General features: G+C 41.1%; 1 protein-coding gene across 3 annotated transcripts in view; it reads left to right on the forward strand.

Annotated features, from left to right (window-relative positions):
* CHD9 (chromodomain helicase DNA binding protein 9) overlaps positions 1-18652 on the forward strand; it is a 185492-nt gene that overhangs the window by 111378 nt on the left and 55462 nt on the right. For all 3 annotated transcript variants that reach the window (XM_065416619.1, XM_065416620.1, XM_065416621.1), the window contains 6 exons: positions 404-525; positions 1797-2040; positions 5127-5303; positions 6338-6481; positions 7186-7441; positions 17462-17672. In XM_065416619.1, the coding sequence (XP_065272691.1) occupies positions 404-525; positions 1797-2040; positions 5127-5303; positions 6338-6481; positions 7186-7441; positions 17462-17672 (1154 nt within the window). The remainder of the gene's footprint in view (positions 1-403; positions 526-1796; positions 2041-5126; positions 5304-6337; positions 6482-7185; positions 7442-17461; positions 17673-18652) is intronic.

Here is an 18652-nt window from a genome sequence, read left to right on the forward strand (position 1 = left end):
ACAGCAAACTTGATGGAAGTGGCATCTGAACAAACAATTAGTAGGCCTTTTCAGTCTGCCGAGACTGTATCTTTTTTCCTTCCTGTAACATTCAAAGCAATCTTTTTACCATTAGCATTTATTTCTAAAAAGTCAGTTACATTTGATTTTAATTTATGTTTTTCAAATTAATAAAGCATTTCTCATGATCTCTAGGCATATGTGTAATAAATAAATGTAAATTCACATTCATGAGTTAATTTAATCAACAGAGAGTAACAATAACAAGAAACTTCGCAACCACAGAAAAACAAGCAAACTCAGAATCCTTCAAGTCACTCTCTAAGGAAAACTGAGTACAGCAATGTTTTGGAAACAGGAAAATATTTATGCTTAGTTAAAATATTTTTGTTTTTCCTTTAAGGACCGACCTCCTCCTAATTCCTGGAAGAAGATAGAACAGTCCAGAGAATATAAAAATGGCAACCAGCTCAGGGAATACCAACTGGAAGGACTCAACTGGCTCCTTTTCAACTGGTACAATAGGTAAGGGCACTAAACATTTTGATGTAAATTTCAACATGTGTTATAGGTAAAATGGATTGCAATATTATAGTGAAGGAATAGTGCCTTAGTTTCATTTGCATTGACTTTTCTGTATTTAAGCGGAAAAGTTAAACTTAGAAAAATACTTAAGGGGCTTTCGATTGAAATTTGGTATACAGGTTGTCAGCCTGGATATGTGCATCCTTTTGCAAGTCCTTGAGATTTTATTTTAACTAACAATCAAACAAACAAAAAGTTCTATTAATATTTCTTTCACTTAACTAAACCCTAAACACTGCACTTTACTGGAAGCTGGATCCTGGAAGACAGCCAAGTGCACAGGTCACCAGTGCATCATTTATGCAGGGAAGACAAAAGGGTCAGACCCTTGCTTATTGGAGTACCAGAGAAAGGGGAAGTAAAAAACATTAGAAGAGGGAGGAGGTTGGGGGCAAGCCAAGACTTATCCAGCAATAAGTTACCAGCAGGATTTTGAACATTTATAGCACAGAATGGAATGGAAAGGAGCTGTGGAAGGAACAGGTGGGGGTCTCTATACTGCTGGCTTCTGCGCCTCAAAAAATAATGAAGCACACATAAGGACAAACAGGTTGAAGAAAGAACATAAGGAAATGCATATATTTATAGCATTTCCAGGAGCTTAGACATAGGGATGTTACACATATTAATAAGCTAGCACTGGGGGACTTAAACCTGTTGTCTTAGTTGTAGTGGCCAAAATTTGGAGATGGGGATGTCATAGGTCCTATATCTGGGTGCAGATGGGATCTTCCAATCATGGCACTCACCCCTCCCACATGTGCTGGGTCCTCCACAGAATATGCACAGAGCCAGGAGCTGATGTAGAATCACAGGACCTCACCTCCAGTAGATCCAGGGAATCTGTGGTTTGTAGCCCAAATCCCTACTTCTACTGGGAGGACGGTGGTTAGGCTGACACTGCCGTGAGAGAGAAAATTGGAGAAAACTCTGCAAGAGGAATCTTGTGGAGTTTTCCTCCTCCCAAACTGCCTCTTCGGTTTTTTACATCAAAAGGTACAGTTGGACCTCTGGGTGGGTACCCAGTTTCATGCTTTTATTACATTTGGAGGAATACCATTGAGCCTATTCTGCACTGTCTCAGTTTTGATTATCTGTTTTAGACTTATATTTTTATTAACTTTAATTGTTTTCAGATATTGTCCTTTTGAGTAAAAGAGCAACATTTATGGTTCCCTCTAGCCTAATAACAAATATATTTGTAATTTCAGACGAAACTGCATTTTAGCAGATGAAATGGGTCTTGGCAAAACCATCCAGTCAATTACATTCCTCTATGAAATCCTCCTGACTGGTATACGAGGGCCTTTCCTGATCATAGCTCCACTTTCCACTATAACCAATTGGGAAAGAGAATTTCGCACGTGGACTGATCTTAATGTCGTGGTATATCATGGGAGCATGGTTAGCAGGCAGATGATACAGCAGTATGAGATGTACTTCAGGGACTCACAGGTACTGTAGTGATTTGTTTGTACACTAGCTCATCTGTAACCCAGTTCAGATAACTAGGAAAACCATACTGTAAAGTTCAGTGGCATGTGTCTTAGTAAGAGCCATTTTACATCAGAGTATATATTTTTAATGACTTTCTCAATCTTTAGTGTGTGATAATAGGTGAGTTTAATATATGTGGTAAAATTGGTATTGTTCCAGTTCCTCTAGATCATTGAACCCCTCCAATTTTGCACTTGACTATGCATGGTGTAACCTATCACTGACTTCAGTAGGGCTCTATGTGGAGGCGAGGGTGTGCCCAAATATAGTCAACAGCAGGAGCTGGGCCTGAATTTGCAGAGTAGATGGAAAAGAAGGTGAAGTTCTCCAAGCTTTACATAGTCTCAAAGAAAGCGAATTTACTTGCCTTGTGTAAGGCTATTAATTCCCTTTCAGGATTTAAATGAACATTCCTGAGATCCAAATTGTATATGTTAAAAAAGTTTATACGTATTACTAATAACTTTTGTGTTTTATTGAAATAACTAAAAAAAAAAATTGATTTCATTTTCATCATTTACGGTCTTTCTTTTTGCATAAGCCTTGTCTTAGACTAAACTGTTTTCTGATTCTTGTGTGCTGTTTCCAGCATTACAAAGGCCATTTTTTACTTCCTGAAAAAGGCATTTTTTTCATTTAAAAATATTAATTAAATTTACATTAATATTTGGTTTTGTAGTTTTTTTCAAAATACAAAACTGAAATTGTAAACATTAAATGTAACATGGAAAAGATATTTTTAAATTGACTTGTGTCCTATTTTACCTTTTCATAGTGTGTAAAGAAGGTCTGAGAATTTTCCCTCTACCTTTCTGTTTACTTCATTTTCAAAATTATAAGTGAAACTAAACTTACAGATCCCGGACCTCAAAGAAACAATAATCTGATGGCCTATGAAGTTATCAGTAATTCACTGATGTATTTTATTTGTTGCGATATGTATGATATGAACTCATCCTTAACTATGGAGTCAGGACTGGTGCCTACATAATATGATTGATCATTTTATTTGTACATAAATAATTCTTCCTAGAGCAAATACATAATATTTTTATTAAAGGTGCTCGGAGATATAAATAATATGGCAGTCTTAGCAAAATAAGTAATCCAGGATTCTGATCTAGGCCACAGTGCTGAAAGTAGTTCATTTGGGCTCTTCCTAGGTAGAACCCGTGCCTGAACAGAGCCGATTGAACAACTTGCAGGATTGGGGCCTGTAGTAGGAAGGATGTAATGTCCATGGAACTGTTACAGGGTAATACAGTAACTCCTCACTTACCGTCAACCCAGTTAACGTTTCGTTGTTACGTTACTGATCAATTAGAGAACATGGTCGTTTAAAGTTGCACAGTGCTCCCTTATAACATTGTTTGGCAGCCGCCTGCTTTGTCCACTGCTTGCAGAAAGAGCAGCCCGTTGGAGCTAGCTGGTGGGGACTTGAAGTCAGGGTGGACCAGCAGCCCCCCCATCAGCTCTCTGCTTCCCTAAGTTCCTTGTGCGGCAGCCGCCCAGCAGGCTATCAATTGCCGGGCAGTTCAGCTGTCCCTCCCCGCACTGCTATGTGCTGCTCCTACCCTCTGCCTTGGAGCTGCTCCCGGGAGCCTCCAGCTTGCTGTGCGGGGGGGAGAAGAGGGGTTCTAATGTCAGGGTGTCCCCCTCCCCGCTTCCCCTCACTCCTTTACCCCATCTCCACAGAGCGGGGGGGAGGGGGAACATGACAGGGCTCAGAATGGAGAGAGCTTGCTGGCAGCAGCTGCTGTCTCAACTTGCTGATCTACTTTAAAAGGCAGTGTACTTAGAGTGGGGTCAGCGTACTTAAAGGGGCAATGTGCGTCTCTCTCTCTCACACACACGTGTGTGTCTCCCACACCGTCTCTCTCTGCCATGCTGTCTCCCCTCCCTCCATTCATGCTGCCTTGTAGAGTGTGAGACTACATTAACAACGATGTGTTAACTCTTGAGGGCTCAGCGAGGTGCTAGTTCATCATTTAGCAGCAAGGCATTCCCTGGGAAATATCCAACCCTCTTCCACCCTCTGACTTCACCACCTCAACCAAGCTTCACAATCATCATTGCTGTGTACAGTATTGTTTATTTAAAACTTTGTGTGTGTGTGTGTGTGTGACTTTTGTCCTTTGGTGAAAAAAAATTTCCCTGGAAACTTCCCCTCCCTTCCCCCATTTAGATTAATTCTTATGGGGAAATTGGATTCACCTAAAATCGTTTTGCTTAAAGTAGCATTTTTCAGAAACATAATTATAATGTTAAGCGAGGAGTTACTGTACCCTTTTTGCTTCTATATCAAGATCAAGGTTTTGCAGAATATAAAAGTATAAAGGAAACATTTGTTTTCAAAACTAAAACATTGATCCAAAACAGGAAAACCATGTTGTTTTAGCTTTCTTTTAGACAACGGTCGATTTAAAATGTTTTTTTGTTGTATTGAATGGTACAAAGTGTATGACTGAGATTGGTTGCAATAGGGTGTGATAGTGATAGTTGCTCATTGTACTGTTTGAGCTATTGTATTCTGCCTTTCTGTGGAACTGACTTATAGATTGCTAAAATTACAGGGTTTTTTAATGTTGATGTTTTATGAATAAGTTGATTCTGAGTGGCTGATGTGCAATTTTCACAATTTACTAGTGCATAATGGTGTCCCATCCAGTATAATGATTGATTGGCTAGATTCCATTTTGTAGACGGTTAAGATAGCCTTTTGACTTTTGTTCAGATAAGTGTGCTATTATCTAAACGCTTCTATTTGATAGGACACTTAATGATTGGAAAGCAGTGCAAATTGGTTAGAAATTTATTGTCCATGAAACAACACAGCATTATTGAAATGGACAATTATTCATTTAGTATTAATTATAGAATTGCACAATCGTAGTGAGTCTCTGATAAGATGAAAAGGATTTATATCTCAAGATTTAAAGCACTACTGGATAATATTTCAGTAGCAAAATTGGCAACTTGAGAATGAAAAATGAGAAGATTCAAGATAATGTGAGAAACTGTTATGTTTGTTAATAAATCTCTAGGGACGTATCATTCGAGGTACTTACCGGTTCCAAGCTATTATCACCACTTTTGAAATGATTCTTGGTGGCTGTCCAGAACTCAATGCAATTGAATGGCGGTGTGTTATTATTGATGAAGCACACAGGCTGAAGAATAAAAATTGCAAACTCCTGGAGGGACTCAAACTCATGAATCTTGTGAGTGGCTGCATTTCATTTACTTGGTTTAATGAGATTTCTTTCCTGTTAGGGAGAATACTACGATAAATTATAAGGCTGTTTAATTGTTAAACTTAAAGAGAGTGGTTTTTATATGAGGGCAGTCTATGAAAGTTCTGTTATTCCACTATTGATAGTTTTCACAGCTTAAGGTATACAATTTTCAGAAACCTTTTCAGTGTATTTTTGTGGGATTAAAATGCAACTTGCATAAACTGTAAGCAGAATCCATTTTTACTAGAGCTGTTTCTGATAGCCTACTTTATTTTGAATGAGAGTTTTAACTGCAGTCATATTTCTCATTTATATAGTATTTTTCAACTTCTTTGTATTCACAAATATTGACACCTTTAAAAGGAACTGGATGATGATATTGCTTATATGGTTGCAGCTTACTTGCTTAAGATTTAAGGGTTATCAAACCTTATGCCTGAGGCCATTGCCTGGTCTCCTGCAAGGTTCTAAAAGGAATTCATTGCCACTGACTACTCATGTATTATAATGCACAAATGACTAGATGCATTATGGGGTTTTTTGAGTTTATAATTTTTTACTTTACAGTGAAGCATTAGATATTGCTTGCTGTCGGAAGCACAGTACTAGACTAAATGTATCAATTGTCTAATTTGATATTCAAATTTCTACTATAAACTTCAGTAATTATTGAGAGAGAAGTGTGTGTGAATATTAGAAAGAGGGAAATAAAGTGTATAACCATTTCTTTATTACTTGGCTGTAACGAGTTTTTTTGATCACAGATTAATAATGTTGTTCGAAGTTTATTAAAATAGTATCTTAGCCATGGACCATTGGGCACATAATATTAATGTAAAGTTTAGAGAAATTCTAGCTCTCAAATAGTTTGCTTACTGATGCTCTTCCTTTTGTTTATAAACCATCAGATCTCTAGTGCTTGTGAAATCAGTTAGATGTTAGTGCTCAGAAATTAAAAAAAAATCTTTTTGCTAACTGTGCACATAAGAATTTCATGTGACATCTATGCCTTTATATAGGAGCACAAAGTGCTGTTGACAGGCACACCACTGCAGAACACAGTAGAAGAACTGTTTAGCCTGCTTCATTTTCTTGAACCTTTGCGTTTTCCTGCTGAATCTACATTCATGCAGGAATTTGGGGACCTTAAAACGGAGGAACAGGTACATATAAACGACTTCTTAACTTTCTACTTGCAGAATAGCAATTTGAGTGAATAATTTGAGGATGCTTTTTGTTTTGTTTTTCTCTTTAATACCATGGTTTGTAAATGGATTATATTTAAATCCTTTCTGCCTCCACTGCCCTTTCAGTCAGTGCCAAAGTAATTTAGCTGACTAACTTACTATCAACCGTCACACAAATCACCTCTTCACATAGATATGTAATTTCACTTCATGACACTAGACGGTAAAGAAGGGGCTCACCCTCTCAAATTTTTAAGCAAGCTAAGAAGGTGTGCTTGCCATCACAAATTTGATGTACAGAACAAACATTTCTAAATGAAATATAACTTGTAAAGATTTGCTATTTATTTGATGTTAAATAATTCATTTTTTTCCTATTAAATAACAAATTATGTGCCTATGATGAATAAAGGAGTGAGATTAATGGAAATCCAAGTTCTTCCTCTTTGAGGCCAGATTGTCTGCTGACAAATGCTAAAAGCTTCCTTTCTGTAATCAAAGCATTTGAAAAATTACTTTGGTAACTTGTCTCTGAAAATGAGACTATGTCCCTTCCAGGCAAATATTTCACGTAAATCTGGCAAATAGGTAATGTAGATTGTAAAATGTTAAATTAAGCTTCTTTTTGTACCTTTGCATACATTCCAGGTTTTTTTTATATATATATATATATTATTCAGGTGCAAAAGTTACAAGCTATCCTGAAACCAATGATGCTGAGACGGTTGAAGGAAGATGTAGAGAAAAAATTAGCTCCCAAGGAAGAAACTATAATTGAAGTAGAACTAACTAATATCCAGAAGAAATATTATCGGGCAATTTTGGAGAAGAACTTTGCATTCTTGTCGAAAGGAGCTGGCCAAGCTAATGTACCCAATCTAGTTAACACTATGATGGAACTCAGAAAGTGCTGCAACCACCCGTATCTTATCAAAGGTAAAACATTATAAATTAAGACTGACTTTTTCAGTTGATATACTTCCATCCTTGGTGTCACAGTTCAGGGCAACTGCACCTGTACTTCCCCTCTATAGTCTAGCAAGGGCACCTACTCTTAATTTTCTGGTTCCCCAGTATTGCCTCTCTTAGTAGAGGCATGCGTCTCTCTCCCTCCTGACCATGGTGTTTCCAGTCTGCACAGCTCCCTGCCTGGACTGGGAATTCCCCAGCAAAGTCAGACTGCCTAAGCAGGCCTGCTTTTCTTTTTTCCACAGAGCAAGTAAACAGTGTAGTTGCCACAGTTCAGTTACCACACGGCTCTTTCTAAGCAAGCATATTTATTCTTAAGGTAAAAGCATTATAGAGAAAATATATTTAAAACAATAAAAATACATGCTAATAAGCTTACCAGAGATCACCTCAACTCCAACAAGGACTCTGGCCAGTGAACAGTCCTTCAGACCCCACGAAGGAGTTTTTCTGGGGTTACAAGTTCATAACTTCTTTTTCTCAGAACAAGATCACTTGTTAATCTGAGAGTTACTTCTTTAAATACTTTTTGGGTCTCTGATCTGTCCTCATGTAACGGGGTCAGCAGACAAAAGTTTCCTTCCTGTAGGAGTAGCTTCAAAGGCAGAGTTCTTGCATAAGAAGAGTAGGTGCATTTGCTTGCCCCTCCTCCTAGAGATTTCCTGGGAAACCTACTTAAACTAACAGTTCATTCTTGTCTTAGCCCATTGTTGAAAAGAGTCCTTTGATGCACATAGCACAAGGTTTACATTAGTCATGTCTCCTAGACTAGTTACATACGATCCTGCAATAACACATAACCATTTGTATTTTTAATACAGTGAGCTGCTAAAATACTTAAACTCAATTCAATAAGGTTTAACTTAATTCAGTAGGGTTTGTTCAGGATATTGCAGGAAATTGCTATTCCTGTCACATTTGGTAGAATGGTTTCTAAGTATTTTTTTTTTTTTCCCAAATCTTATCACATTTTGATAAGAACTATAATGTTTGGTCTTGCTTTGAAATGTACCCTGATAAAATTAAAAGTAAAACATTATTTAAAGTTGTGCTGTAGCTGCAGGCTTACATGAGGTTTGGACTTCTGGATTTAAATATATGCACATGATATTCTCAGAATATTTTCCAAAATGGAATTTTGATTGCAAATGTTACATCTCTTTAAAATTTAGCCATACTGAGAGAGAATAGAAATTTAACTTCTAAACTTTGAGTGGTTCTTGCAACCGAATATGTAGTGTACCTTAATGTTCATGTAGTTTGTATTCCTATTCGTAAATCTCTTCCAATTCATTATTTTCTGTACTCGTAAGAAAATACACTCTGTACACTCAAAGCCGGTTCTACAGTAAGTGAAGGAAAGGTATTTAAAATGTTTTTACAATCCTCAAATCCAGTTTCAAGTATCAGAATAACATAGTTTGGGTTCTTTTTAGTTTGTTACAACATACTTTGAAAAAAAATATAATTAAACTCCCCCTAAGTTCCCCCCACCCCAAGAAATTTCATAGAATATTAGGACTGGAAGAGACCTCAAAAGGTCATCTAGTCCAGTACCCTGCACCCCTGGCAGGACTAAGGATTATCTTCTAGACCATCCCTGACAGGTGTTTTGTCTAACCTGCTCTTAAAAATCTCCAACAATGGAGACTCCCCAGCCTCCCTAGCCATTTATTCCAGTGCTTAACCACCCTAACAAGAAGGTTTTCCTAATGTCCCACCTAAACTACCCTTGCTGCAATTTAAGCCCATTGCTTCTTGTCCTATCCTCGGACATTAAGGAGAACAATTTTTCTCGCTCCTTATAACAACCTTTTATGTACTTGAAAATGCTTATCGCTCTTCCCTTCTCCAGACTAAACCAACCCAGTTTTTTCAATCTTCCCTCATAGGTCATGTTTTATAGCTCTTTAATCATTTTTGTTGCTCTTCTCTGGACTTTCTCCAATTTGTCCACGTCATTCCTGAAATGTGATGCCTACAACTGGATACAATACTGCAGTTGAGGCCTAATCAGCGCGAAGTAGAGCCGAAGAATTACTTCTCGTATCATTTTTACAACACTCCTGCTAATGCATCCCAAAATGATGTTTGCTTTTTTTCCAACAGTGTTACACTGTTGACTCTCATTTAGCTTGTGATCCACTATGACCCTTCCGCAGTACTCCTTCCTAGGCAGTCATTTCCCATTTTGTATGTGTGCAATTGATTGTTCCTTCCTAAGTGGAGGACTTTGCATTTGTCCTTATTGAATTTCATCTTGTTTACTTCAGCCCATTTCTTCAGTTTGTCCAGATTATTTTGAATTTTAATCCTATCTTCCAAGGTATTTACAACCCCATCCAGTTTAGTATCGTCCGCAAACTTTAAGTGTACTCTCTATGCCATTATCTAAATCATTGATGAAAATATTGAACAGAATTGGACCCACAACTGATCCTTCCTCTTCTTCTTGAAGTAGTGTCTCTATGGGTGCTCCTCTTCAGGAGCGCTCATATACCTCTCGAGCCCTTGATCAGAGATTTTCAATTAACGGTGTCCTTTCGACTCCAGGCCTCCTTGGGGTGGATGCCTCCTCATGCTGGATACGAAAGCTATGGGGGAGCTCTTCATGCCAGATGCTGAGGCTATTCAGGGGTGAGCAGGTGAACCATCCTCAGTTCCTTCTCAACCGCCTCGGCCTGAGATGGCGCCCTAGCATGTCCATCTTGAGTGTGCCTTGGCTTTTCTAATATTTCTGTAGTGGTTAAAATAAGCTTTTATAGCTAATTTTTAGTTGTTAATATAGTTATATTTAATTAGATAAGTAGTGAGAGGATTGTTTCTTTGCTCTTTCCCCTCGGGGATGCTTATTCTTTTCCTAGTAGGGCATTCCTGGCTCGCCATGTTTTAAAGATTACCTCTCCTCTCAAGAAGCTATGTCTCTGAACAATGGCTACTCTGTGTCCCTTGCACTTCTGTAAGACATGGGACTCACCCAAGCAACTTCTGCCTGGCCCTCAAGTCCAGGGCAAGGAAAAATAGGGAGATGAAACTCTAGACTGCTGCTGCTGGAATGCTCCTTTTGGCCAGTTTCTGAGTCAGGTCAGGAGCCCTCCCCCTCACCCCCCCCCCCCCCCGGTACATTTGTCTCCAGACACAACCAGTGCCCCTTCTACCTCTGTGCAGTCTTCCAGTAAAAGAGGGAAGACTTTGGAGGCTTCCTAAAAGAGGAGCGCAAACTCTCTCCTTAAGGAGTCAGCTCTGAAAAAATCCAAGTCTCCAGCAAGATCTACTGTCTCTGAAGCCTCAATCTCTTCACTCAATACCATTGATTCAAAGGTCTCTTCCAGTACCAGCTGAGTCGTAAAGTCTAGGAGCACGGAGAAGAGAGATGGCTCCGACAGGGCCTTGGTACCTCCTCTCAACAAAGAGAGCAAGGATAGACACTCTGGACTGGCACTGTTGAGTTCAGCCCAGATGTTGGTACCACTGTATGAGGCACCCTTGGCACCAAGCAAGCAACGGTGCCAGATACCATCGGCATAAACTTCAATACGCCCACCGTCATCGGTACTCTTGGATTTGGCAGTTGTGGCCTTGGCTACTGTTTCAGTACCAATCCTCTGTTTGGTACCACAGGAGTTCAGATATACTAAGGACCTCTTGATAATGGATGAACTGGAGTCCCCACTCCTCATTGGTACTGAATGTCTCTTTGTACCAAACCCTGATCTCTGGACTACCACCCTCGGTATTTCATGGCTCTCCGCTTTTTTCTGCAGGAGATGGAGGAGGATGAGGGAGGCTTCCAGTTGGTCTCCTCTGTTTCTGTTCAGGGTTCTCCAACATATCCCTTCAGGAAACCACACTCTGAAAGTTATTCGGAAGATTGGCATCATTATCAAGGGCGGTGGGGACCAACCTTGTATACCATTCCCATTTCTGTATGGCCCATCTCCGTGGCCGTACTGGCCCACCGGGCTGTCTATCAACAGCAATTTGCCAGACCACCACTGTCTCATAGGAGGGCCAGAGTTGTACAGCCCTCTCCTCCTCAACCTGCTCCTCCACAGGAGCAGATGTTTGAGGAGCAGGAAGCTAGAGCAGTTAAGGAGGCCACCCTTCAAGAACCTATTTCATCGTCATCTCTGGGTGAGGTGATTATGCCTCCACCACAATCCATGGCTGCTGATTTTTGGCAATTTCAAGACCTCACAAAGACAGTAGCTGACACTCTTCAAATTCCTCTTGAAGAGATCAAGAATTCATAGCACAAACTTTTTGATATCTTGCAGTGAGCAACATCCTCCAAGGTGGTGTTGCCCATCAATGAGGGCTCCTAGATCTGGCTAAGATGGTGTGGCAGACGCCTGACATCCATATGTTAGCAGGCGCACAAGAGGTATTATGTTCTCCCTAAGTATTTGGACCTTTTGTTCTCCTACCCTCCACCTAACTCCCTAGTGGTGGATGCAGTAAATGAGCTGGGTAGGCAGCACTTCTCTAAGTCTACCTCATGTGACAAGGACTAGAAAAGGCTGGATCTCTTTGGGTGAAAGGCCTGTTCGTCAGCAACCTTGCAATTCAGGATCATGACTACGAAGCGGTCATGGCCAAATAAAATTTTACAAATAACAGATTAACAGCTTTTATTGAACATCTGCCACAAGAACATAGGGAGCAATTCCAGTCCATCATCTCAGAGGACCGATTGGTGGCCAGAACTGCTCTTCAAGTATTCTTAGGTGCTGTGGACACTGCGGCCAGTGTCTGTCTCCATGGCAGTGGTTATGCGCAGGGTATCATGGCTCCATCTTTTGGGGTTTCTGAGAGAAGTACAGAAAACCGTGGAAGACTTCCCCTTCAACAGTCATAAACTGTTCTTGGAAAACATGAGTCACTGCAGAATCTAAAGGACTCTAGGGCTACTTTACAATCCCTGGGCAAATATACATCTACAAATAAGAAAGGGCTTAATAGGTCACAGACTACTCAAAGATCGCATCCTGCTCAGTTTTCCAGATTCCATAAATCCACCGAACCACCCAGAAAGAGACATAGATTTCAGAGAAATAGGGATGCCCAACCACCCTCTGTGACCACCTATCCACAGTTTTAATCCTCCTGCACCTCTGTATTGACAGCTGTGCCCATTAGCACACCTCTCCCACTTTGGAGACTGCCTTGCCTATTTCCAATATGTTTGGAAGCAGTAGGTAATAGAGGTCATAACATTGGTTAAACCATCCATTTTATGTCACTCCCTCTCTTCCACCCCCTTTCCACATTCCTCTTCAGGGACCCCTCTCACAAGCTTTTATCGAGACTAGAAGTGAACTTCCTTTCGATTTAGGAGCTTATAAACGCAAGGGATTACGTATTTCCTTGTGCCAAAGAAGGACACGGTGAAGACCGAACTAAGACTTCTAAACAAGTTTGTAAAGTCTGAGAAGTTCAGGATGGTAACTCTGGCAGCTATAATTATTTCACTAGAGAAAGGGGATTGGTTTTTGGCCCTCGACCTATAAGATGCCTATTTTCATATAAAGATTCACCCATTGCACAGGAAATACCAATGTTTCACTGTAGGCCAAGATCATTTCGAATACTGAGTGCTGCCCTTTCCTCGGTCTCAATGGTGTTCTCAAAAGTCCTGGCAGTAGTGGCTGCTTTCCTCCAACAAGAAGCGATTCTAGTCTTCCTGTACCTTGGCAACCATTCCTACGAAGCAGTGCTGTCTTCCATCCAGATGGCCCTTGCTCTGTACCAGGAGTTGGATCTGCAGCTTAATGTAAAAAAAGTCCATATTAACCCCTGTACAGAAAATACAGTTTATAGGGGCATATTTGGATTTGTTGACAGCCAGAGACTACCTTCCTTAGTCAGATTTGTAACCTTGTCAGGTCTGGGATGAGCAATTCAGGGGACCGTTGAACCACAATAGGAATTCAGTTCCTGGGACACATGGCAGCTTGTACCTTTGGACCAATCATGCAGGCCTGCTGCTTCCAGGGTTGGCTCAGAATGACCAATGTTCCAGTGAGAGACCCGTTGGATAGTCAGGTGACGGTTTCTCTGTGTGAGAAACTTCTTAGACTGGTGGAAGGATCAACTCACTGTCTGTGCGGGCGTCCCTTTCCATCGCCCAGCCCCTTGAGTGACTGATGCGTCACTGTTGGAATGGGGAACTCACCTCAATTTGTTGGAGCTCAGGGCTGTCAGGAATGCTTTCCTTCATTTCCTACCCCTCATCAGGGCAAATCAGTTAGGGTCACAGCAGACAACATATCCTGCATGTTCTATATCAACAAGCTTGGAGGAGCAAGATCCTCCTTCCAGCGTGCCAAACCCATGAAGCTATGGAATTGGTACATAGCTCATCAAATCCAAATTTCGGATCTACCTCCCAGGTATTCAGAACAACACAGCTGATGTCCTCAGCAGACACTTCTCACAGAATTATAAATGGGAACTAGACACCCAGTTTCTCCTCAGCATATTCATAAGATGGGGACTACCAGAGGTGTATCTCTTCACGACCTCTAGGAACAGGAAGTGTTCTCTTCCCTGCTCAAGAGGGGATCTGGGCCACCACTCCTTGGAAGAAGGGTCTGTTCTATGCATTTCCTCCAATGCTGCTGATACTGAGGGTGATGAAAATGATCAGACAGGACAGAGCCAGAGTTATCCTTATAGTGCTGACCTGGCTGAGACAAGTTTGGTACCCATACCTGTTTCACCTATGTATCCAACTATCATTTGAGCTTCCGTCCATTCCTCATCTCCTGCTATAGGATGTGGGTCATGTGCTTCAACCCAGCCTAGCAATTCTCTGCCTTACGGTGTGGCTCCGCAATGGTTCATGGGGTTAGAATCTTCCTGCTCTACATTAGTACAACAGGTGTTACTGAATAATAGAAATAGATCAACACACACTACTTACCTGCAGAAATGGAAGAGATTCTTCCATTGGTGTTGTCGTTGTTGCCTCCTGCCTGATTCAGTGCCACTTTCAGTCATCCTGGATTATCTGTAGGATCTAAAGAAACCAGAGTTATAAATTAGTCTGTTTAAGGTCCATTTGGCCACAATATCAGCCTTTCATCCTCTGGTAGAAGGATTCTCTGTATTTGCTCATCCAGTATTGTGTAGGTTTATTAAGGGTTTGGGGAATCTCTGTTTCTAATCACAGACTAGAAACCCTGCTTTAACCTGGGATCTCAACCTTGTATTCAGTGACCTTATAAGATCTCCATTTGAACCACTGGCAACCTGTTCTCTATTGCATTTATCTATGAAGTTGGCCTTTTTAGTAGCCAACAGCCAACCGCTGTTCCTTAAATTCCATGTAGGCTGTTGGATAAGGGAGATTCGAGCCTTGATGGCAGAACTCCCCGTTTATAGTGTTCTTTAAAGACAAGGTGTCTTTACATCCATACCCTAAATTCTTACCTAAGGTTCTATCAGAGTTCCACCTTAATCATTCCATTCATTTTCCAGTGTTTTTCCCAAAGCCACACAGTTCTCTACCTGAATTCTGTTTACATGCCCTGGCTGTTAGAAGGGCGTTGGCCTTCTACTTAGATAGGATGAAGAAATTTAGGAAGTCACATAGGCTCTTCATTTCCTTTGCAGATAGATCAACAGGGTCCTTGATCTCTGCTCAGAGACTATTGAGATGTATATCTGGATGTATTGTTTCTTGTTATGATGTTGTGGGTGCTCATTCCCCCCCAAAGGGTGTTAGCATATTCAGCCAGATCTCAAGCAAGATCTACAGCATTATAAAAGAATGTACTGGTATCTGAAATATATAGAGCCGCTACATGGGTTTCAGTACATAGTTTTCAAAACGTTATGCCTTGGTCCATTCCATCAGATCTGATTTGGCACTTGATTCTGCAGTACTGTCTTCAGTTTTGAACTGTTCTGAAGCTGCCTCCTCCATCTGGGAATATTGCCCCAAGTCACCTGAGGTGGAGCACTCATAGGAACGCTATTTGAAGAAGAAGTTACTCAGTTTGTGTACTAACTGTGTTTCTTTAAGATGTGTCCACCTATGGGTGCTCCACTACCCGCCCTCCTTCGCCCTCTGCTTCAGACTGTTTCTTATGGGTAGTTTGGGTGGACAAAGAATTGAGGGTGGTTTTCCCACACGCTATATAGCCTCGATATCTGGCAAGAGGAGGCACAGGGCCCATGCATGGTCTGAACGGACACAGCTAACTGAAAATCTCCAGTCAAGGGTTTGAGAGGTGTATGTGCACCTGAAGTGGAACACCCATAGGAGGACACATCTCAAAGAACCTCAGTTACTCCACAAGGTGAGTAATTTCTTCTTTTCCATGCTCTTCTGATTTTTAAAAAACAAAATTCTTAGCGACCAGTGGCTTTGTTTTAATCAGTAATTGCAATTGTATTGGTTATGAATGTTGTAGCTGTAAACCTATAGTGTGAAAAGCTAGTTTTGTGTTAATACAACGTTTCTGAAACCTTTGTAAATTATTTCAGATTTCCTATGGGATGAGACCAACTGCTGTTCCTTAAATTCCATTGTCTGAAACAGTGTGCCTAAATATTGTTTCTTTTTTTTGTCATAACTAACTTTAAAATGAATTACTCCATTCAGCCCAAGTGTAACTTATTTGAAATCTGTAGCCATCAGAGGAGGTACATAAAATGTGAATTTGGCCTGAAGAATTTAGGGCCACTCAGAAAGATAAATCGACAGGTGTGATTATGTGCTCTGTCTCTTTAAGCCGTCTTTGTGTCGTCTTGATTTTGGACTGTTCTGAAAGCCAATGTGACCCCTCCCCTCAGCTTAGACAGCCCATCCCTGGCTACGTATGGGTGTCTGCTCTTCTAGAATTTCTGCAGCACACATTTCCTGACCCCAAATATACCTTTACTGCCCCCAGCATGCCTCCTACAACAGGGTTTTCATGGCAGCCTTACTAGGGTTGCCAACTATCTAATTGCACAAACTCAAACACCCCTGCCCCGCCACTTCCCCAAGACCATGTCCCTGTCCTGCCCCTTCCTCAAGGCCACCTGCCCGCTCACTCCGTCCCCCCTCCCTCCGTTGCTCACTCTCCCCCCACCCTCCCTCACTCTCACCGGGGTTGAGGTGTGGGAGGGGTGTGAGCTCTGGGCTGGGGGGGGTGGGGCCGAGGGGTTTGCAGTGTGGGAGGAGGCTCCAGGCTGAGCCTGGAGCAGGGGGTTGGGGTGCAGGGTGCGGGCTCTGCGAGGGAGTTTGGGTGTGGGAGGGGGCTCAGGGTTGGGGCAGGGGGTTGGGATGTGGGAGGGAGTTCGGGGTGTGGGTTCCAGCCTGGCAGTGCTTACCTTGGGCTGCTTCCGGAAGCGACCGTCATGTCCATCTCCTACTTCCCCTGCCTGCAGGCACCACCCCCACAGCTCCAAGTGGCTGCAGTTCCCGACCAATGGGAGCTCTGGAGTCCGCGCCGGTCACTTCTGGGAGCCCACTCAGAGCCAGGGCACATAGGGAGCCTGCCTTAGCCCTGCTGCACCATTCACCGGACTTTTTGCGGCCTCTTAAAATCTCCCGAATTGGTTTCAGTAGCCACCAGGAGATGGATTCCAATTCCAGGAGATTCCGGCCAGTCTGGGAGGGTTGGCAACCCTAAGCCTTACGTAGGGCCATTGCTAGGGGTATTCTCCCTAAGCCAGGTAATCTTGTCCCTTTGTGCTGTCACATCAACATAGGGGAGCCTGGCTTGGGGGGAGGTGACCTCATGTGGGAAAAATTCTGTTTTTACTTACAGCTGTACCCTGTAATGTGTGGTTTGTTTTGTGTTGTGTTTTGTTTTGTGTTTGTTTTTAAAAATGGGCTGGGGGCGGGGGACAGAATTTGCCCCAAAGTGAACAGTTAAACAGTGAAATAATGTGGGGTAACCAAGCTGTGTGATCATTAACTTGTTGTGTGGGTAAAAAAACAACAACCACCATTTCTTTTGAGATTAGTCATACATTTTTATTATTTGACAGGTGCTGAAGAGAAAATCCTTGGGGAGTTTAGGGAAACATATATCCCAACTGCTCCTGATTTTCATCTACAAGCAATGATCCAGTCTGCTGGTAAATTGGTCCTCATTGATAAACTTCTCCCAAAAATGAAAGCAGGAGGCCATAAGGTGCTTATCTTCTCTCAAATGGTGCGCTGTCTTGACATCCTTGAGGACTACCTTATACATAAAAGGTAGAATGCTACATATTTCATAAACTCTGTGTGCTGTTCTCAACAGGGATATCTTTTTCATAAATGATTGCAACCTACTGAAATAAAAATAAAAATAAGCAAAGTTGGTAACATTCTTATATAGACTTGGCATTACATATATTTAATAACCTTTATGATGCCAATTTTATTTAGGACCATAGTTGTATATTGGTTTTTTCCATACTTGCTGTACAAATTAGCAATTACTCACAACTAGGAATTCAGTATCTTGTATCAGTATCTTGATTTCAATTCACATTGTTTCAGTTGTGATATTGTTTAAAAATGTGTTTAAAAAGATGTTCCTTGTTCTGTAAGCAAATAATACATAGACTAGTGCGGCATCTGAACAGGTTGACTCTTCTTTTGAATGCCATAGAGGTATGAACTTGTTTGGCTTTGCTCTTTGGTTAGAATTGTCAGAATTAATGCATGACAAAATGCATGACACCAGGAGCATGGCTGACTGACAAATTGCTGTGGATTATCTGCTGTGCCATTTTATGTCTGATCAGCAAGGAGGAAAAATGCTTGTGAAGCTTTCTACTGACAATTAAATACAAATTTTGCAGCTTACTCCACTTACCACCTGCAGAGAAATGTTTCTACGGTTTAAGGTGTGGGAGCAAAGCACATATATTTTGATATTACAGCAAGAGTACAAGAGTCTTTGTAATTATAAAAGTTAAGAAAGGAGCAATAATTTAACTAGGTTTAGGTTTAAGGAAAACATAGTTTCACTGGTGCCTCTTTAAAGACTTTTTTTGGGGGTGTGGTGACTTTATTCTTGTTCCAGTTTGCTTGGTCTAGAGAGATTGATAGAACAAAATTATTAGTTTAATAGAAATCGATCCTATTACAGCTAGGCTAATGTTCAACACTTTGCACAAAAAAAAAAAAAAAAAAAAAGTAAGCTAATCAAATATAAACTAGGCTAAAATGTAAAGAAAGACTAATTT

Source organism: Emys orbicularis, chromosome 14 (assembly GCF_028017835.1).
Source record: "Emys orbicularis isolate rEmyOrb1 chromosome 14, rEmyOrb1.hap1, whole genome shotgun sequence".
Classification (NCBI taxonomy): domain Eukaryota; kingdom Metazoa; phylum Chordata; order Testudines; family Emydidae; genus Emys; species Emys orbicularis.